We start from the raw sequence: 21,955 nt of genomic DNA, 5'->3' as shown, positions 1-21,955 counted from the left end.
GGATTTCACCCAGGCAGAGTCATGCAAGGTGATAGTATCTATGTTCCAGAGGATATAAAGCTGGTGCTCTGACAGCCAGAGCTTCCCAGGCTGAGGGATGACTGGTGTCTTGGGCTCAAACTTCCCAGCCCCAAGGGAAATGGGTAAAGTAGACTTTTAGGGTGAAGTTCACATGAGGGGAATAGACCTTTTTCTCCAGGAAGGGAAGTTGCAAGAGAAAGCAGGGCTGAGTCAGCAATCGGTGGGGGAAGTTGGAGTCCACTGAATCAGGTGGCCAGCTGAATGATTGCTGAGTCATAGCATCACCACCCCATGCCCCAGATCAGTCACATTCCACGAATCTGTCAAGTCCGTGGTCAAGGCACCCCCACCCCAGGACACTGGATGAGCAATGTCACCATTTACATTGTTTCTCCCAGTTTTCTCTGTTCTGTCCTCTTTAGGGAACAACTCCTTTAAAAACTTGAGCTTGGGAAGACCTGATTGGGATAATTCCCTGCCACCATGTAGCTCCAGTAACATTCTTATCTTCAGCTTCCTCAGATCTTCAAAAGAGGCATAATAACCCATTTCATCCATAAAACAGGGTAATAAGCCACTTCATAGAATTGTTGGGGAATTTTAATCACAAAAGGAAAAACACGTCCCATTTCCTTGAACAATGTATATGTTCACGACATGAGGTTCCCTTCCCTTTATGTAGACATGTTAAGGCCATTTGTGTCCGTCCTTGGGCAAAGTTAGGCTTCTGAACCAAATGCCACTTCATGATCCTAAACTAAACTGACTTGCATGTATGTTATGTAAGATAATATGTTAATTGTTGATTTTATCATTTAAATCTCAAAAGATTAGGAGGAAGAGATCACCCATGTTTATTGTCTTCAGATGATATAATTAAGTATACACACACAAAAACATATGCATACACACATACTAAACCAAAAAAAAAACACCGCCCCCCCACAATTCTCCCTTGAGTGATATAGTATCTTAGTCTGTTCCTGCTGCTGTAACAAAGTAGCACAGACTGTAATACATAAACAATAGACATTACCTCTCATAGATCTGGAGCCTGGGAAAGCCAAGATCAAGTCACTGGAAGATCCAAGATCTAGTAAGGGCTGCTTTCTCTGCTTCCAAGATGAGGTCTTATTGCTGCATCTTAGATAGCTCAAGATGCAGGAAAAAGGGGGTACACAATCCTTTGTTCCTCTTTCACAAGCTCATTAATCCCATTCATGAGGGCTCCCTTTTGACCTTGTAACCACCCCCCTACCTCTTAGTACTGTCAACTGGCAGTACACATACATGTCATTTGGGGGGACACATGCATTCAAACCATGGTATGTGGAGTATCTGCTTCCTCAGAAAAGACAATTTGGTTATAGTCAAGACCCCAAGAAATGTGTATCTGAAAAGCAACACAAAATATTTGGTTTCATACTCACTCATCAAACAGGGGTCTCAAAATGCCCCTTCCATGGCTAGCATCATCCTCTAAGGATCTGGCTCTCTGTCCTTGCCTCACTGCAGCTAAGCGCCTCCTGCACTAAGCATGGAATACAAATTCCATTTTATATTTAGCTTCTTATCTAGAACATAACGACAGCACAGGCATCTCATTACACATTTCTCCTCTCACTTTGCCCAGGTGTATGGAAGCCTTCAGTGACACGCCCAGCTAGAAAAACCACTGGTCCCCCAGTTGCTCCCTCTCAGGGGCCTACAGTGTCATCATTGATGATTTATATGGTTCCCTTCTAGAACACAAATATTCCAAGACAGAGTCAGATTAGTTCCCTAAACTAATAACATGAATAGCTTTTAGAAATTCCACTTAAGCTGGCCACTTATGATTAGGACTGAGTTTAGTCTTTTAAAAAACTGCATTATAAGGCTTCAGAGGGACTGAACTTCTAGAAATGAAAGCCAGGACTTTTTTAGGTTTGGTTTAGTTTGCTTTGTTTGTTTTTTTAATTAACTTCATCCAAGCGCTATCATTCTCTTCATATATTCAATGGTATAGTCTGATTCTTGCTCTCAGAGAGTTCAATTTTTTTTTTAACAGTAAAGGAACCAAGCTGTCACCAATCCCAGTGACCAAATGCTTAAGTTTAAAAAAAGAGTCTGCACTCACTTTGTATGCTCTTTTAATTCCCCTTATTTTTCCAGCAACTATTTTAATTTCTCAAATTGAGAAATATCTCATTAATTATGATATATTACATCCACATCCAACTGAAATCAGTCAGTAACTCCAGCTGCCAGAGAAGAGGCAGGCTGTGGAATGCGCTCTTGAGTGAGCAAGGGCCTTGGGAAAGGCTAACAGGAAACTGGAGAACCCCCAGCAGGGAAGATCAGAAACATGCTCTTAACTTCAAAAAAAAAGTTACATTGTGTTTTATTATACACCAGTGCATTAGCTAGTGCTGCTGTAACAAACTGCCAACAGTTGGGGGGTTTCAACCACAGGAATTTATTATCTGCTGAAAATCTAAGACCGAGGTGTCTACAGGGCCATGCACCATCTGTAGTTGCCAGGGATTTGTCCAACTCCTCTGCTGCCTGAATTAGAGACCCAACTTATAACCTCATTTTAACTTGCTGATTTCTGTAAAGGCCCTGCCTTCATATAAGGTCACATTCATAGGTACCAGGGGTTAGGACTTCAACCCATGAATTCTTAAGGGACACACTTCAACCCGTTAATACTGGTTATGTGGTGGAGGCAGTTTGTATATCACTTAAGATAGAGAATTTGGGAAACAGGATGGTCTGTCAGCATCACAGTCTGTCCCGGAGATTGGTGTCGAGTCCCTGAAATGCGCTGGGAGGAGCGAGTGCCTGCCTTCTGTTCTTTCCTATTTTAAGTCTGAAGCAGTAATTACAGCTTGTTATGTGTGAGAAAAAAAGAAGGAAAAACTGTTAAGGCTTGTGCTGATTTTCATCCCCATTACCAGTTTCGGATTACTCTTCAGTATGACTTTGGGGTCCTCAGAAACCTGGAGCCATGGACAACTTACTGCGTTCAAGTTCAGGGGTTTCTTCCTGATCGGAACAAAGCCGGGGAATGGAGTGAGCCTGTGTGTGAGCGAACAACGGAGGACGGTGAGTGTGAGGCCCACGGCCTGTACTTCGGCCTCCTCGGCACTTTAGATAGCTGCGGACGCCACCCTGACCTCAGGCATCATCACAGGCCGCTCAGACTCCTGCCAGTTCGGGGGTCAGTGTCCTGTCCTGTACGTGGTCTCCAGCCCTGAAGGTTGGCTTTGGGCTGAGGAGATGCCTGCTTCTGAGGCCCTCCTCCCTGAGACCACGGCACTGATGGCAGGGTGGCCCCTTGGCCAGCTGACCTGCCCCACGAGCCCCTCTTCGCCTTGTTTACGCTGCACTCTCCATCCAGCTCCCCAAAGCAAGACCCTTCTCCCCAGACCCCAACAGAGCTGGGCCTTTGCCACGCCCCCACGCCTGGGAAGTCTTTCCTTCCCAGGGCGCATACCTCTGGTCTTGCAGATGCACGAGGACAGGAAGGGAGAGTTTGGGAACCTCATCACTGTCCTCAGCTAGGGCCACTTGTATCAGCCCATTGTCAACCATGGGATCGGCCCTCACCTCCATCCTTCACACCCAGTGGGAACCGTGCTGCCCAGCACAGTGCCTGCACACTTGGTGTTCCTTAAAAGAGAAAACACAGGGGTGGTAAAAGGGAGAGAGGAGAAGGTGCCAGCTGGCCTGGGTGCTCGTGGTTTATGTACACACATAAGCTCAGTGGGAAGAGCTTGTGGCCCCAATGTCTGCATAGGGACAGCAGACTTTTTTGTTGTCAAAAGACTCAGAAAGCTCAGACCATGGTAGGCGGGACACATGTAGGGCCACTCATGTCATGAAGCATGGCATGAGGGATACAATTTGATCAAAAAGAAAAATATTTTAAATAGGTCACAACTCTGAGTGATGACTCTGACAACATCCAGACATTTTATAAAAGAAAGAGAAAAGGGAAACCATTGAAAATGGGCTTTTGCCAAACATCATTTTAGTTTTGGACTTTTTGGGCTTTTTTTTAACATTCTTACTTCATGTAAATCTTACAATCAGTTCGATCTCCTGGCCCCTCTTGGTACCGAATGCACTGGACTTCACTCAGGAGAGTGGTACTGGAGAGCAGGGACTGGGCAAAGGGAGGCCTGGTGGCCAGGGCAACTGGAGAAGGGACCCTGCTGGTGAATGAGGGGAGATGGGACCAGGAATGACCAGGGTGATCTCCTGGATACTGTCTGAGATAAGCCAAGTGAACTTAAATCAGTAAAACCAGATTTGACTCAGTAATGTTTGCAGTAGAAGAAAGAGCCAGCTTCATTTATGCAGAGGAGACGGGCTCTCTTACAGGAAGAATGAGGGAGTGAAAAAATGACAAAATTCAGGTACATGCCTTTGCCATTAGACTACCTGTGTCTGCTAACTGGCATTTATCAAAGTCAGGATCCTACTCTCCCACGGGAACTGTCCTTTCTGGTGGTTTCAGAGGAATGGTCCTCAGGTTCTTGAAGAAGATACTCCTGGGTTGTAGGCGACCCATACATGTCTCAAAGGGACAGAGGGAAAATACACAGTGGTAAGCCCTTTTTAGTGAAAGCTCTCCAGAGGACAGGTCAGGGCCTGTGGTCTGTATTGGCACGGCCGAGGGTATGTTCTTTAAGCAGGCTGAGCATTCTGTCAGAAGCTCAAGAGGGGCCGGGCCATCCCAGGGACGCAGCTTAGGGTCCCAGGATCCTGCTGCAGTTGGTCAGCTCTCTTAGAGGTGGAGTCGTTGGTGGTGAGTTTTTGCAGTGTGGCTGTTTCCCTTGGGCTTGGGCCCTGCCCTGGAGGGGCTTGGTTTGCTGCTCTGAGACAGAAGAGGTAGATCCTGGGCAGGGGACTCATTGCCACCTAAAAGTAGGTAGTGACCCGAATTCTTACTTACTAATCTTATATATGCCACCCATAATCCCAGAGACCAAACTTTGAAGAAACAGAAAAAGAGTGGGACTCTGAACACCCTGGGTCCTCCAGCCCGCTGCTGTGTTTTCCAGGGTGTCTAAGACCCTGTCTGGGGTGAACAAATGGGCACTATTTTCAGGTATTGCCATTGAATTGCAGCAGCTCACATGTCCTTCAGATCACTGAGGTCCAGCCTGTACAGGACAAGAGTGTAACCCACCCTGTTGTCCCCGACAGAAACAACCCCTTCCTGGGTGGTGGCCGTCGTGCTAATAGCCTCCGTCTTCCTGGCGTTCCTGGTGCTCCTCGGCTGCTTTGCCTTGCTGTGGTACATTTACAAGAAGACCAAGCACACCTTCTGCCCTGGAAATTCCCTTCCACAGCACCTGAAAGAGGTAGGTAGGATGGGGCATGATGTGCCCTAGGAAAACCCTGCCGGAAGAGTTCTTCTCCAAGGTCAGGGCTGCCTGGTTCCAGACAGCGTTCTCCAGGGAATAGTGTCTTGGTCCGTTGCCATGTTCCCATTTCAGGGAAGCCTGAGGTCAAGCACCAGCCCTTAGGAAGGAGGCAAAGGATTATTCCAGAAACCTTCCCTGCACCTGGATGGCTCCTTCTCTGGCCTTCACTGCCCAAAACCCTGTTTTCAGAAAGCAATGCTGATGGTTCTGGGGCAGGAAAGGAAAAAGCAAAGCTCATGGTAGAGAAGAGGAGAAAGAGAACATGTAGGCTAAGTGCCAGCGAGGAGCCGGAGGGCCAGAGCAGGAGGGAGAGGTGTGCTGTAGTTTTAGAATGCCTGAGAGTCACTTCAGTTCTGGGATGTGCATCCTAGACTTTAGGGAGGCTGTGGTCAAGGTTTAGCCAGGAGAAATACTTAATCTGTTTGAAGACTGTAGGACTGAAGCGGCCCTAAGAAATTAAATTCTGGTACACAACCAGCCCTCTATGTCCACAGGTTCCACATCTGTGGACTCACAGTGGCAGATCAGATATACTGCATCTGTACCTAACATGTACAGAATTTTTTCTTGTCATTTTCTGTATAATACAGTATAACAACTATTTACATTTTAACAGGTAGTATAAATAATCTAGAGATAAAGTATACAGGAGGATGTGCATAGGTTATATGCAAGTATTACACAAGTTTATATAAGGAATTTGTGAACAACAATTTGTAGGACAAGGGGTCCTACAGTCAATCCCCATGGATACTTCAAGGACAACTATATACTGACACTTGAAAATGAAAGTGTGCCAAGCACAAACCCCAAGAGTACCTAAGACTCTAAGATAGAGATTTGCATTCAAAAGGCTCGATGGGGAATTTTCTTGGGCTTGATATCTCTAAGGTGGCAGAAGGGGCACAGAGAGAGGATGAGCTCTCAGGCAGTGGCAACAGAGGCCTCACCCGACCCCCTAGGGGCTCTGAGCTGGGATAGCCCTTCAGAAATGTCCCAAGCTGAGGCAAGAGAGCCGGGCCTGGGAGCCCCTCACTGGCCATGTGGCAGATACAGGAAAGCCCTGGGAAGGGGGCCCTACCTACAGTGAGGTGCAAGACATCAGCAGCCAGTACCTGGCGCTGGGAGTGCAAGCACCTCATTCCTGAAGGGAGGTCTGGATGGCGTATCACAGTGTCCACTGCAGGCACCCCTTACACCACCTTGATCCACCAGGAGCTGCTCCTTCAGGATTCAAGTTGATTTCTTTTCCTGGGAAAGGTTACAAGAGCAAGTTAGTAAAACAAACCCATCTCTCACCACAACAACTGGTTCCGAGACCACGAGCAATATTCATGTTCTCCTCCTTCGCTACCCATTCAAGAGTTCCCTCTCTCCCGTCCTGTGACTCGCCTCTGCTGGCACAGACTGCTGACCTGGCAGGGCTGAGCCCTGGCCACCAGGCCTTCTCAGGCAGTGGCTGCTCTGTCTGTCCATTTGCATCAGAATTGGGCAGGAGAGAACCAGAAGGTCACCCACCAGAATGTGGCAGCGACATTATCCCTTCCTGGTGACCAGGAAGGCCACTCCTTCCTTGCCTACTGGTCTTGCCGTGAGCAATGGCAGCCATGGCTTAACGTTTAATGGGCCTCATACTGTGCTCCCTGGTCAGGTGCTCTCGCCCTAGAATCCTCTGGACCAGGAATCAGCAAACTGTTCCTTAAAGGGTCAGAGAGAAGATATTTAAGACTTTGCAGACCAAGTGACAAATTGAAATCATGTAGGTACATAACCATTAAAACATAATCATTTATGTTTAATTTAAATGTAATCATCTAAAAATCCAAAACATTCTTGACTCATGAGCAATACAAAAGCAATCAGTGGACTAGATTTGGCTCATGGACTGTAGTTTGCTGACCCCTGCTGTAGACTCACAAAATCTAAAATTGCACGGATAGGTAGCTACAGTTCCCCAAGTAGGTCACTGACAGCAGTGGTGACCAGGGCCACTCCTATATCTGCCCTTTGATTCCTGAACCCATGTGTTCCACCTGCTGAGGCCACAGGAACACATAATAGTTGCTGGTTCTAGGTGCATGCCGGGAGCTGAAGGACATATCCACAGGGTATCGTCTCCAAGCTGGTATCCCACAGGAACAGGCTGTTCCATCTGCTTCCTGGCTTAAAGCTGCTGGGTGGCACATGATATGATATGACTAGTGGATCCCACGGGCAGGGGCCCACTTCTGGACTCTTAGCTCTTAGGATTAATTTGCTAGAACTTCCACTAAGAGATACTACATACTGGGTATCTAAACCAACAGCAATGTGTTTGTCGTTTCTACAAACTGAAAGTGTGAGATCAAGGTATGGGCAGGCTTGGTTCCTACTGAGACCTGTGAGGAGAGTCAGCTCCAGGTCTCTCCCCTAGTCTCTGCTGGGTTGCAGACAATCTGGCAATCCTTGGTATACAGGAGCATCACCCTATCCTCTGCCTTCACACCACCTCTCCCCTGTGTGTGCCCCTGTCCACATTTCCCCTTTTAGTAAGGACACCAGTCATATTGGACCAGAGGCCAGCTCTGCTTCGATATGACCTCATTCTAACTTAACCAATTATTTCTTCAATGACTATTTGCAAGTAAGTTCACATTCTGAGGTCCTAGGAGTTAGGATTTCAACCTGGGATTTTATAGGGACGCAATTCAAGCTGCCACGTGTGCCAGGGGACCAAGTGCTCTGTAAGACTTCAGTGGCGCTGACTGAGGCCCTGCAGGACACAAATGGCAGGTCGTTCCAGACATAAGTGTCCACTCCAGTCAGGATCCATCCCTTCCATGGAGCAAGGAATTCAATGTCCTCAACTGGCCACCAGGTGGCCGGTTAGTCTCCCTGGGGGTGCTGTCATACCAGGGCTCAGCATTGCCCTCTTACAGGAGGTTGGACGTTTGACCGTAGCTGTAGCTGTCAGCCTCGGGGAGCAGAAGGCCTGCTCTTGGGTCCATGCAGAAACTCCATTCCTGGTACGATGGCTGCTCTGTTTAGGAGCCCATTAGGTGGCAGATGGCTGAGGCTGGCTGCCCACTGGGTGTGTCATCCTGTCAGCTTGGTCATCCCCTCCCATGACACATGCTATCAGTGGGGATTAATATGAGTTACAGAAATCAACACACTTCACCTGCAAATTGCCACCCAGTGCCTCTTCCCCAGATGTCCTTGTCCCTGACCTTCCAGCCCTCCTTCTGCTCTGCCCCAATCTCCAGCACAGCCATTACCTCTGCCTGTGAGTCCATGTGAACCTGATCTTGGGCCACTTTTCTTTACACATAAAGTGGATGACTGGATACGTGGTCTGAGTCTCTGCCTGTTGGAGGGCTTTCTTCCTGAGTAGGAAGGTCATGAAACAGCAGGACATTTCCAGCTTGCACCCACATACTTGCCAGCCTCCCTGTGAGCCAGGGTTGGCTTTTCCCTTCTTCTTCAGCTGTTCATGAGGACCTGTCCCTCATCTGGTCACAGTATGAGCAGGGGCAGAGCAAGGTGCATGAGAACAGATGGCGTGGAAATCTGAGCCACCTGTATTTGTGGCTGACTGTGCCCTCTGACCCTGTCTTAGGACCTGATGTGTGACAGGCCCCAGTGATAGTGTCAGTTTATATAACAGAGACTCTCAAAAGAAAGATGATCTAATTCAGAGATGAGCAGGGAATTTGCAAATCTAGGCTACATGCATCATGGCAAACCGTGGGGGCCCTGGGCTTACCAGGGAGGCAGAGGAAAAGGTAAAATAAAGAAATTTATATAAGTTGCTTTAAAGTAATAATCCTTGGCTATGAGCATCAATAACACCTTGGTGTTGGTACAGGTTGGGCAGGTGATTGTTAGGCAGATGTCTGGAAGAGATGGCCTTTATGCAAGGTGGAATCTCTTGAAATAGTTCTTGTTGTCAGGCAAATTATGCAGTAGGACCCCCATGCCCCCACCCCCACCTCCACTTAAGACCTTCCAACTCCACTTAGTTTGGTTTTGATCTAAGTGACTCCATTCTGGTACCTGACTTTCACAGTGGTCACTCATGGACAGCATTATCACCTAGTATCCCATGGTCGGAGGCTCTGCATCTGCCAGGTCTCCATACCACTCAGTGAGCAGGGTTCCAGACAGGATATACTGCCCTGCTGCAGATGGCCCATCCTGGTCCCAGAACTGCATTGTGATTTCCTTCTTGGGATTGATCTGTGAACTCTACCCAGAGTCTTTTTCCACTAAAGACACTTCAGGGATCTGCCAGGTCACGTGTTCATCAGTTTCAGTTAGTGTGTTGTCATGATAGATAACGCACCCGTGTGGAAGTGGGTGTAGAGCTGTCTGCTCTGTAGCCGCACCTGCTGTGGGGCCCTTGCCTGCCCTGATTCCCCACAGACAGCAGCCCTCAGTCTCCTGATCAGCGCATTGTAGCAGCATTCCCTTGTGGGGAAAGTACTGACTCCAGCACCTAACAGGCCTACCAAGCTAGCACGCCCTTCTTAGTGGTGGAAGGGGTGAGATATGATGGACTGTTCTCAGCCCATCAAGCTGGAGCACTGAGATAAGTTGCTGAGAGACCAGAGAAGGTACCCAGAGATGACATGTGAGACATAAGTTTTGAAAACTGTTTATGGGGAAGGTCCAGTGGTGACAGGCTAGACAGACAGCACCTCCATCCTTCATGGCACGTTGTCCTGTGGCAGCCAGCTGGATGAACATGTGTCCTGTCCACAGTGCTTTGTTCTGCACCAATTAATGCGGGGAAGGGGCTTTTAGGCTCAGCTGCATGAGCAGTGAAGTCAGTAGCATGCTTTGTTCCAGCATCCAAGGAGCACTTGTCTAAGCAAATGTGCAAGAAAGCAGTTTCTACAGATAACACTATTTGCCCTAGTTTCCACTACGCAAGTCACTGTCCTTCAACATAATACTCATCTGAACATTCTGGTCCGAGACCACTCTCATAGGTGGTCTTGACTTAACTAAGTTCTGGATGCTTCGGGGACATTACTGTACTCCTGCTTTCAAGGATGACACTGATGATATTTCATTCTTGACTTGGAGAGGATGTTCTGGCTTACCCCACTCCATGGACCCTTCCGTTCTCACTGATGTGGCAGGTCCCTGGTTCTTCACAGGGCGAGTTCCCCACCCTCTGCAGTGTGTATGCCTGGCCAGTGCCTTGGCACTTCTTGCACTTCTGGCCCTACTGCTGTATTGTGATAGCTAACATCATGCCTTTGTCCCCACACCAACCAGTCAGTTAATGTGGGCTGCCCCTGGGAAGACACCTGGTGTTGTGGAAGGGAACTGCCTTCGGTGAAGGACACTTCCCAGCAAGGGACCCAGTTGTGAGCCATTTCAGCTTTTGGTGTTCCTGGAAGCTGGAGAATAAGTGGCTCCACCATGAACAGGTCTGGGTTGCACAGGGCAACACCCTCTGGATAGAAAGTGGAACAGGTGACGGGGGGAGGAACGAGTTTTCAGAACAGCTAGAACCTTCTAAAAAGGAGAGCTAGCAAGCTCTGCAGCACCAGAAAGGTCGAGAATCCTCTAGGCCTGAGCTTTTGTGAAGGCACCAATTGAAGCAAGAACAACAAAGAGGGGCAGGCCCTTTGCTCTGGGTAGAAGGTGTTTTGTTCACTGAGAACCCAGAGGAAACTATTCACCTGCTATTTTTGCTGCTTGGCTTTTCTATCAAAGAAACTGGTCAGACAGGAAAGAACAGATGGCAGATCAAAGCTGAGGCCAGGTAATGCAGGGGGCTGCGGGAATGAGCTCTGACCTCAAAGGCTAGCAGTTCTGTAATATCTGAGCAACGAGGAGGTTGGGGTGCTGGAGAGGGGCCCAGAAGAGTAAGGGGGAAGGACGTTTCAGAACACTAAGAGCATATGGGGTCCCCTCAACACCAGACTCTCTGGCTTCTCTCAGTGTACGGAATGGGTTCATCACAACGCAGAGAATGATTTTGAATCTAGGGAGATGAACTGGGGAGGGCGCTTCGAGTTGATAGAGCAATGAGGATCATTCAGCATTGAGCCATTGAGCTGCCACCCGTGTCTCTGCGTGTCCACCCAGGAGACTCAGCCAATATTTGCTTTTTTGAAATTTAGTTCACCTTCTCTTGCTTTCCTTCCCTTTCGCCTTTCCCAGGAGAATAAAGGGTAACTTCAGCAAGACTCTCACCATGAATCCACCCGATAGGAGGTTTTAGGGAGCTTCCTCTTCCTCCCAGCTTTTTTCTGTTGCCCAGCAAGGAACTGGACACAGTTCCCCTGGCCTCCCCACCTCCCTTCCTTGGGTGGAAATCGTAACAGGTCCACACCAGCAGGTAGAGCAGCTGCCTCTCTCTACTTAAGCCGATGCACATCAAAAGTCTGAGCAGGACAGAACAGGTTAATGGATGAAAGATGGAACCAGAGACATTCTGTCTGGAGGGGATGGGTTACAAGTGCAAAGCTATAAAAAAATTTTCCCCGTTACATGTTTCTCCATGTAGTTGTGACTATTAAGAGCATTGCTGAGCTATCTGGATGAAGAATGAAGACAATGAAATGGGCAGAGGTTTCCAGAAACATATATGGGCATCTTCATTGCTCAAGGTGTTGAAGAGATAAGTGCCATTGGACTGTGGTCCCTGTCCTTAATTGGCGCTGTCTATGAGAGAAATGACATGTGACAAGTCAGTTCCATCAGATGTACTGAGACAGCACAATTTAATAGGAACATATCACAAGTCATAAACCATATTTAAAATTTGCTAGATTTTTAAAAGTAAAGGGCAACAGGTGAAATAAACATTAGTCATGTGTTTTATGTAACCTGGTGTATATAAAATAGCATCACTTCAACATGTAACCAACATGTTTTTAAATTATTAAGGTATTTTACGTTCTTTTTCTTACACAACCTTCTACATAATGGTGTATAATTCCCACAACACACATAGACTAAAACTTGCCACATTTCAAGTGGCCAGTAGCCCCTGGAATCCTCGAGAGTGCAGGGCTAAAGGCTGAAATCAAGGGGCAGGAAGGATGGCAGGGAATGTCAAACAGGGCCCCTAACTCAGCCTGAGGCTGCATGGAGAGACCATGTTCTTCCAAGGCCTGTAATCTCCCTGCTTCCTAGAGGAAATGACAGCCAGGCTGTCTGCCCCACGGCATCGTGATTGAGCTGAGCAGGTGGCTCGGTGGTAGAGTGCATGCTTCACATGTGCCAGTCCCCAGCACACCACAGAAAGCAAGGAACTACCAGAGGGTGACCTGGGATCACCTGGCAAGTGAATCACTCATCTTGTTGCCACATCTTTTTAAGTTGTGGTAAAATTAAAATACACGTGGCACAAAATTCCCACTGTGATCTTTTTTTTTTCCTTTTCCCCTCTTTGTTCATCCTGGGAATTGAACCTAGGGGCTCTTTACCACTCAGCCACATCCCAACCTTTTTTCTTTTTCCTTTTGAGACAAGGTCTCACTGAGTGGCCCAGGCTAACCTTGAACTTGAAATCCTCCTACCTCGGCCGCCTCCCCACCACAGTCACTGGACTCACAGGCGTGTGCCACCACACCTGGCCATCGTGACCCTTTTTTTTTTTTTTTAAGAGTGTTTTTGGAATTTTATAAAATGAAAACCAGAATGGCATACTCTCCAACATAAAAAACTCACTTTTATAATTTTTTTTTATTTTATTTAAAAATCGTAAATTTACATAGGGCAATGTTGTTTGATTCATTCTGTTATTTTTTCCCTTCCCCCACCCCTCCCACCCCTCTTTTCCCTCTATACTGTCCTTCCCTCCTCCTTTCTTACCACCCTCCTTAACCCTAACCCTAACCCTAACGCTAACCCCTCCTACCCCCCCCTTATATGTCCTCATCCGCTTATCAGCGAGATCATTCGTCCTTTAGTTTTTTGAGATTGGCTTATCTCACTTAGCATGATATCCTCCAATTTCATCCATTTGCCTGCAAATGCCATAATTTTATCATTCTTCATGGCAGAGTAATATTCCATTGTATATATATATGCCACAGTTTCTTTATCCATTCATCAACTGAAGGGCATCTAGGTTGGTTCCACAATCTGGCTATAGTGAATTGAGCAGCTATGAACATTGATGTGGCTGTATCTCTGTAGTATGCTGATTTTAAGTCCTTTGGGTATAGGCCAAGGAGTGGGATAGCTGGGTCAAATGTTGGTTCCATTCCAAGCTTTCTGAGGAATCTCCATACTGCTTTCCAGAGTGGCTGCACTAATTTGCAACCCCACCAGCAATGTATGAGTGTACCTTTTTCCCCACATCCTCGCCAACACCTGTTGTTGCTTGTGTTCTTGATAATCGCCATTCTAATTGGGGTGAGATGAAATCGTAGGGTAGTTTTGATTTGCATTTCTCTTATTACTAGAGATGTTACGTTTTTTCATATATCTTTGATTGCTTGTACATCTTCTTCTGTGAAGTGTCTGTTCATTTCCTTACCCCATTTGTTGATTGGATTATTTGTATTCTTGGTGTAGAGTTTTTTGAGTTCTTTATAGATTCTGGAAATTAGTGCTCTATCTGAAGTATGAGTGGCAAAGATATTCTCCCACTCTGTAGGCTCTCTCTTCACATTACTGATAGTTTCCTTTGCTGAGAGAAAGCTTTTTAGTTTGAATCTATCCCAGTGGCTGATTCTTGCTTTTATTTCTTGTGTTATGGGAGTCCTGTTAAGGAAGTCTGATCCTAAGCCAACAAGTTGAAGGTTTGGACCTACTTTTTCTTCTGTAAGATGCAGTGTCTCTGGTCTGATTCCGAGGTCCTTGATCCATTGTGAGTTGAGTTTTGTGCAGGGTGAGAGATAGGGATTTAGTTTCATTCTGTTGCATATGGATTTCCAGTTTTCCCAGCACCATTTGTTGAAGAGGCTGTCTTTTCTCCATTGCATATTTTTGGCACCTTTGTCTAGTATGAGAAAATTGTATTTATTTGGGTTTGTGTCCATGTCCTCTATTCTGTACCATTGATCTACCTGTCTATTTTGGTACCAATACCATGCCGTTTTTGTTACTATTGCTTTGTAGTATAGTTGAAGATCTGGTATTGTGATACCCCCTGCTTCGCTCTTTCTACTGAGGATTGCTTCAGCTATTCTGGGTTTCTTATTCTTCCAGATGAATTTCATAATTGCTTGCTCTATTTCTGTAAGGTACACCATTGGGACTTTAATTGGAATTGCATTGAATCTGCATAGCACTTTTGGTAGTATGGCCATTTTGACAATATTAATTCTGCCTATCCAAGAACATGGAAGATCTTTCCATCTTCTAAGGTGTTCTTTAATTTCTTTCTTTAGTGTTGTATAGTTCTCATTGTAGAGGTCTTTCACCTCTTTTGTGAGATTGATTCCCAAGTATTTTATTTTTTTCGAGGCTATTGTGAATGGGGTAGTTTTCCTAATTTCTCTTTCTGAAGATTCATCACTTATATATAAAAATGCATTGGATTTATGGGCATTGATCTTGTAACCTGCTACTTTACTGAATTCACTTATGAGTTCTAAGAGTTTTCTGGTGGAATTTCCAGGTTCCTCTAAATATATAATCATGTCATCAGTGAACAGGGATAGTTTGAGTTCCTTTTTCCAATTCGTATCCCTTTAATTTCTTTGGTTTGTCTAATTGCTCTGGCTAGAGTCTCAAGAACGATATTGAATAGAAGTGGTGAAAGAGGGCATCCCTGCCTTGTTCCAGTTTTTAGGGGGAATGCTTTCAGTTTTTCACCATTTAGAATGATATTGGCCATGGGCTTAGCGTAGATGGTCTTTACAATGTTAAGGAATGTTCCCACTACCCCAATTTTCTCTAGTGTTTTGAGCATGAAGGGATGCTGTATTTTATCAAATGCTTTTTCTGCATCTATTGAAATAATCATGTGATTCTTAACTTTTAGTCTGTTGATATGGTGAATGACATTTATTGATTTCCATCAACCTTGCATCCCTGGGATAAAACCCACTCGATCATGGTGCACTATCTTTTTAATATATTTTTGTATGTGATTTGCTAAAATTTTGTTGAGAATTTTTGCATCATTGTTCATTAAGGATATTGATCTGAAATTTTCTTTCCTTGAAGTGTCTCTGTCTGGTTTAGGTATCAGTGTGATATTGGCTTCATAGAATGAGTTTGAGAGGGTTCCCTCCTCTTCTATTTTATGGAATACTTTGAGAAGTATTGGAATGAGCTCTTCTTTAAAGGTTTTGTAGAACTCGGCTGAGAACCCATCTGGTCCCGGACTTTTCTTTGTTGGTAGGCTTTTGATGACCTCTTCTATTTCATTGCTTGAAATTGATTTATTTAAGTTGTGTATGTCCTCCTCGTTCAGTTTAGGTAATTCATATGTCTCTAGAAACTTGTTGATGTCTTTGAGGTTTTCTGTTTTGTTGGAGTATAGATTTTCAAAATAGCTTCTAATTATGTTTTGTATTTCACTCGTGTCTGTTGTGATATTTCCTTGTTCATTCCGAATTTTAGTAATTTGAGTTTTCTCCCTCTTTCTCTTTGTTAGCGTGGCTAAGGGTTTATCAATTTTGTTTATTTTTTCAAAGAACCAACTATTTATTTTGTTAATTTTTCCGATTGTTTCTTTTGTTTCAATTTCATTGATTTCGGCTCTGATTTTAACTATTTCCTATCTTCTACTACTTTTGGTGTTGGTCTGCTCTTCTTTTTCTAGGGCTTTGAGCTGTAGTGTTAAGTCGTTTATTTGTTGATTTCTACTTCTTTTGTTGAATGCACCCCATGAAATAAATCTTCCTCTAAGTACTGCTTTCATAGTGTCCCAGAGGTTTTGATATGATGTGTCTTTGTTCTCGTTTACTTCTAAAAATTTTTTTATTTCCCTCCTGATGTCTTCTGTTATCCATTCATCGTATAATAGTGTATTATTTAATCTCCAGGTATTGGAGAAGTTTCTGTTTTTTATTCTGTCATTTATTTCTAATTTCAATCCATTATGATCTGATAGAGTACAAGGTACTATCTCTATCTTCTTGTATTTGCTAACAGTAGCTTTGTGGCATAAGACATGGTCTATTTTAGAGAAGGATCCATGTGCTGCTGAGAAGAAAGTGTATTCGTTCTTTGTTGGATGGTATATTCTATATAAGTCAGTTAAGTCTTAATTGTTGATTGTGTTATTGAGATCTATGGTTTCTTTATTCAATTTTTGTTTGGACGATCTATTCAGTGGTGTGAGAGGTGTGTTAAAATCACCTAGTATTATTGTGTTGTGGTCTATTTGATTTCTGGAATTGAGAAGGATTTGTTTGACGTACATGGATGAGCCGATGTTCGGGGCATAGATATTTATGATTGTTATGTCTTGCTGATTTATGCTTCCCTTAAGCAGTATGTAATGTCCTTCTTTATCCCTTCTGACTAGTTTTGGCTTGAAGTCCACATTATCTGAAATGAGGATAGATACTCCAGCTTTTTTGCTGTGTCCTTGTGCATGGTATGTTTTTTCCCATCCTTTCACCTTTAGTCTATGGGTATCTCTTTCTATGAGATGAGTCTCTTGCAGGCAGCAAATTGTTGGATTTTTCTTTTTAATCCATTCTGCCAGTCTATGTCTTTTGATTGATGAGTTCAGGCCATTAACATTCAGGGTTATTATTGTGATATGATTTGTATTCCCAGTCATTTGACTCATTTTTGTTTTTTGACATGATTTGGTTTCTCCTTTATTTGGCTATTCCTTTAGGCTAGTTCCTCCCATTGCTGATTTGCCATTGCTGTTTTTCATCTCTTCCTCATGGAATATTTTGCTGAGAATGTTCTGCAATGCTGGCTTTCTTTTTGTAAATTCCTTTAGCTTTTGTTTATCATGGAAGGATCTTATTTCATCGTCAAATCTGAAAGTAAGTTTTGCTGGGTATAAGATTCTTGGTTGGCATCCATTTTCTTTCAGGGCTTGGTAAATGTTGTTCCAGGCCCTTCTAGCTTTTAGGGTCTGGATTGAAAAATCTGCTGATATTCTTATTGGTTTCCCCCTGAATGTAATTTGATTCTTTTCTCTTGCGGCCTTTAAAATTCTGTCTTTATTTTGTATGTTAGGTATTTTCATAATAATGTGCCTTGGTGTGGGTCTGTTATAATTTTGTGTATTTGGAGTCCTCTAAGCCTCTTGTACTTGGTTTTCCATTTCATTCTTCATATTTGGGAAATTTTCTGATATTATTTCATTGAATAGATTGTTCATTCCTTTGGTTTGTTTCTCTAAGCCTTCCTCAATCCCAATAATTCTTAAATTTGGCCTTTTCATGATATCCCATAATTCTTGTAGATTCTGTTCATGATTTCTTACCATCTTTTCTGTTTGGTCAACTTTATTTTCAAGATTAAATATTTTTTTCTTCAATATCTGAGGTTCTGTCTTCCAGGTGTTCTATCCTATTGGTAATGCTTTCTATGGAGTTTTTAACTTGGTTTATTGTTTCCTTCATTTCAAGGATTTCTGTTTGGTTTTTTTTCAATATCTCTAACTCTTTATTGAAATGATCTCTTGCTTCCCGTATTTGCTCCTTAACTGTTGATTGGTGCAATCATTTAATGCGTGCATTTGCTCTTTCATCTCCTCGTTTGCTTCCCTGATTGATGTAATTATGTACATTCTCAACTCCCTTTCTGACATTTCTTCTGCTGTGCTGTCATTGGGTTTTATTGATATAGTATTTAGGTTTGTTTGGGACATTTTCTTCCCTTGTTTTCTCATATCGGTCAGACGTCAGTGGGACTTTGTGATATTGCAGAATTCTTCTGTTGGCTTATATTGTCCCTGTAGATTTCCAGTGTATCACCTTCCTGCCTTCAGTAGCCTGAAGTCTTGGAGTAACTTGATAATGCAGTGCTTCCAAGGAAAGCTGCCCCTAGTCCTCTACTGGTTCCAGGACTTGGAGCTGGCTCTGTGTGGAAGGGCTCTCACTGGGGGGCCTGCTCCGAGAAGCTGGAGAATCTGGCCCTGTGGAAGGATTCCACCACTGGAGTGCACAGGGCCGCCTGGGGAAGACTCTAGCTGCCCTGCCCTACTCTAATAAGCCACCCAAATCTGGGCCTGCCGCCCGGGCAGCGCTTCACCGGGTAGGAGAGACTCACCCCGAGGCTCTATTTTAGTCCGAGTCTCTCAATGCCTCCCCTTCTTGAATCCTGGGTTCTGGAGTGACTGGAGATGCAGTCACCCTCTAGTCCGCCATCTTGGATCGCCCCGTGGATAAAGCCTTCAGCCGGGGGGCCAGGGGGCAGGTCCGCCTGGAGAGGTCTCTGGCTGCCTTGCCCTGGTCCCACAGGCTGCTTGCGGGCCGGAGGTCACCGCTGGCTTGGGGACTTGTGGCTGGCTCTGTGTGGAAAGGCTCTCACTGGGTGGTCTGCTCCGAGAAGCTAGCCTGGAAAGGCACTTCCCGCCGGAGGGGGCCGGGCTGCGGGCTACTTGGGGAAGTCCCTGGCTGCCCTGTCCTGGTCCTTGAAGCAACCTGCGGGCAGGAACTCACCGCCCTGGTTCAGGGAACTGAAGCTTGGTTCTGTGCAGAAAGGCTCTCACTGGTGGGCCTGCTCCGAGATGCTGGAGAATCTGGCCCTGTGGGAGGAGCCCACCACCGGAGTGGGCAGGGCTGCCTGGGGAGGACTCTAGCTGCTCTGCCTTTACTCTAATAAGCCACCCAAATCCGGGCCTGCAGCCCGGGCAGCGCTTCACCGGGTGGGGGAGACTCACCCCGATGCTCTATTTTAGTCCGAGTCTCTCAATTCCTCCCCTTCTTGAATCCTGGGTTCTGGAGCGACTGGAGATGCAGTTACCCTCTAGTCCACCATCTTGGATCCTCCCTCACTTTTATAATTTTTTACAACTGATATCAAACTGATGCTCAGCAGTTCACAGTAATGAATAAAGCAAAACTAAACATGCCAAAAATTAGAGACAAGTAATAAAGTTTACATTAAAATTACAGGGATATAAAATATATGCATGTCAGGTAACTTTAGATTTTCTGTTGGTGTATTTTTTTTATTCTAATTAGTTATACGTGACAGTAGAGTGCAGTTTGACACATCGTACATAAATGGGTATAACTTCTTATTCTTCTGGTTGTACGTGTTGTAGAATCACACCAGTCATGTAATCATTCATGTGCATAGAGTAATAATGTCCAATTCATTCTACTCTACCTCCTACTCACATGTCCCTCTCCTCCCTTCACTCCCCTCTACCTAATCCAAAGTACCTCTGTTTTTCCCTAGCCACCCACCCACTTATTGCAAATTAGTATCCACATATCAGAGAAAACATTCAGCCTTTGGTTTTCTGGGATTGGCTTATTTCACTTAGCATGATATTCTCCAGCTACATCCATTTGCCTGGAAATGCCATTATTTCATTCTTCTGAAAATTGAGAATTGTGTATATCTGCCAAATTTTCTTTATCCACCATTCATCTGTTGAAGGACATCTACATTAGTTCCATAGCTTGACAATTGTGAATTGAGCTGCTATAAACATTGATGTGGCTGCATCACTGTAGTATGCTGATTTTAAGTCCTTTGGATATAAAGCAAGGGCTCAAGTTGGGGGTCCATTCCAAGTTTTCTTATGAATCTCCATGCTGCTTTCCATAATGGTTGCATTAATTTGTAACCCCACCAGCAATGTGTGAGTGGACCTTTTCCCCCATATCCTCGCCAACATTTATTGTTGCTTGTATTCTTGATAATTGCCATTTTGACTGGAGTAAGATGAAATCTTAGAGTAGCTTTGATTTGCATTTCTCTAATTGCTAGAGAGGTTGACCATTTTTTCATATATTTGCTGATTGATTATATTTCTTCTTTTGAGAAGTGTCTTTTCAGTTCCTTAGCCCATTTATTGATTGGGTTATTTGTTTTTTTGTGTTGAGTTTTTTTAGTTCTTTTTATATCCTGGAGATTAGTGCTCTCTCTGAGGTGCATGTGGTAAAGATTTTCTCCCATTATGTAGGCTCTCTTTCTTCATGTTATTGTTTCCTTTGCTGAGAAAAAGCTTTTTAGTTTAAATCCATCCCATTTATTGATTCTTAATTTTAATTCTTCTGCTTTAGGAGTCTTGTTAAGGAAGTCAATTCCTAAGCCGACATGGTGAAGATTTGAGCCTGCTTTTTCTTCCGTTAGGTGCAGGTTTCTGTTCTAGCATCATAACCCTTTTCAGGAATGAAGTTTGGTGGCATTAAGCACATTTACATGTTAATGTAGACATCACTATCATTCTGAACTTTTTTCATTTTCCAAAACTGAACTCTACTCATTAAACACTAACTCCCATCCCCTATCCCTTACATCCTGCCAATAACCATTCTTCTTTCTGTCTCTATAAATCTGACTCTTCTACCCTCATATAAATGGACTCATACAGTATTTCCCCTCTGGAGACTGATCACCTACTGTAATGTCTTCATACATGTGGTAGCATGTGTCAGAACTTCCTCGTTTTTAAGGCTGAATAATATTCCATTGTATATATGCACCATATTTGTTGTCTGTTTGTCTACATAGAGACACTGGGCTTGCTTCCACCTTCAGTTGTTAATAATGCTGCTGTTAACATGGGCGCATCAATATCTCTTCAACAGACTGCTTTTATTTCTCTTGGGACTAAACCTAGGAATGAAATTACTAGATAATGTGATAATTCTGTTTTTAACTTAAAAGGAACCACCATACTGTTATTGTTACATTTTAAATAGTATTTTTCATCCCAGAAATCCTACATAAAATCTTTGTAAGACCAGAAAAAGAAATGGGAAACTTTAGTAACAAACTGTCCTCTTTCCCCCGCAGTTCCTGGGCAACCCCCATCATAGCACACTTCTGTGGTTCTCCTTCCCACTCTCTGAAGAGAATGAAGTTTTTGACAAGTTAAGTATCATTTCAGAAGACTGTGAAAGCCGCAAGCGGAATCCTGGTGACAGCTGCAGCTTTGGGACTCCGTCTGGGCCAGGACCCCCAGAGCTCATTTCCAAGGAGGAAACCCATTTCCAAGGAGGAAACCCATACAGTGACTCCCCACTTCTCTCATCTGCCTCAGAGGGTGATCAGAGCGACAGCCTGAGGAAACCCCAAACCTAGAACTCTAGCTGGGCTTTGAAGGCTCAAGTGCAAAAATACTCCATCCTATGAACTCACTGCTCTATAAAGGCTTTAATGATTATAAAAGCAATTGGCTACAAAGAGTATAATTTTCAGCCTCTCATACTCACCAAAACAAGAACCATGTTTTGTCTGTAAGGAGCAAAATATTTAAAATTTGGAATGAAATGGAGCTGATATGAAATCATTCCAGAGTGCTGATCCACTGACCTGAAAACCAGCCTCAGCTCAAAAATGGTCAGCACCACACTGGGCAGACATGGATTTTTTGGACTTCAGGAAGACTTTGATAAGATTTCTTTTTCAATCTATCTGTGTGTTTTATGTATTCCTGGTGCTCTGTTAAAGCTTTA

General features: G+C 44.4%; 1 protein-coding gene across 3 annotated transcripts in view; it reads left to right on the top strand.

The window, feature by feature from the left end:
* Window positions 1-21,604, top strand: part of LOC306638172 (interleukin-10 receptor subunit beta-like) — a 60,298-nt gene extending 38,694 nt beyond the window's left edge. For 2 of the 3 annotated variants that reach the window (XM_079101353.1, XM_079101351.1), the window contains 3 exons: window positions 2,964-3,111; window positions 5,221-5,378; window positions 21,294-21,604. In XM_079101353.1, coding sequence (XP_078957479.1) covers window positions 2,964-3,111; window positions 5,221-5,378; window positions 21,294-21,581 — 594 coding nt within the window. In that variant the 3' untranslated portion in view covers window positions 21,582-21,604. The remainder of the gene's footprint in view (window positions 1-2,963; window positions 3,112-5,220; window positions 5,379-21,293) is intronic. The other variant, XM_079101352.1, reaches the window with a different exon arrangement.
* Window positions 21,605-21,955: the final 351 nt, after the last annotated feature.

Source organism: Sciurus vulgaris (genome assembly GCF_902686455.1).
Source record: "Sciurus vulgaris genome assembly, chromosome: 10".
Taxonomy (NCBI): Eukaryota; Metazoa; Chordata; class Mammalia; order Rodentia; family Sciuridae; genus Sciurus; species Sciurus vulgaris.
Note: the sequence above shows the minus strand (reverse complement) of the source record. Positions and strands in the feature narration are given on the sequence as shown.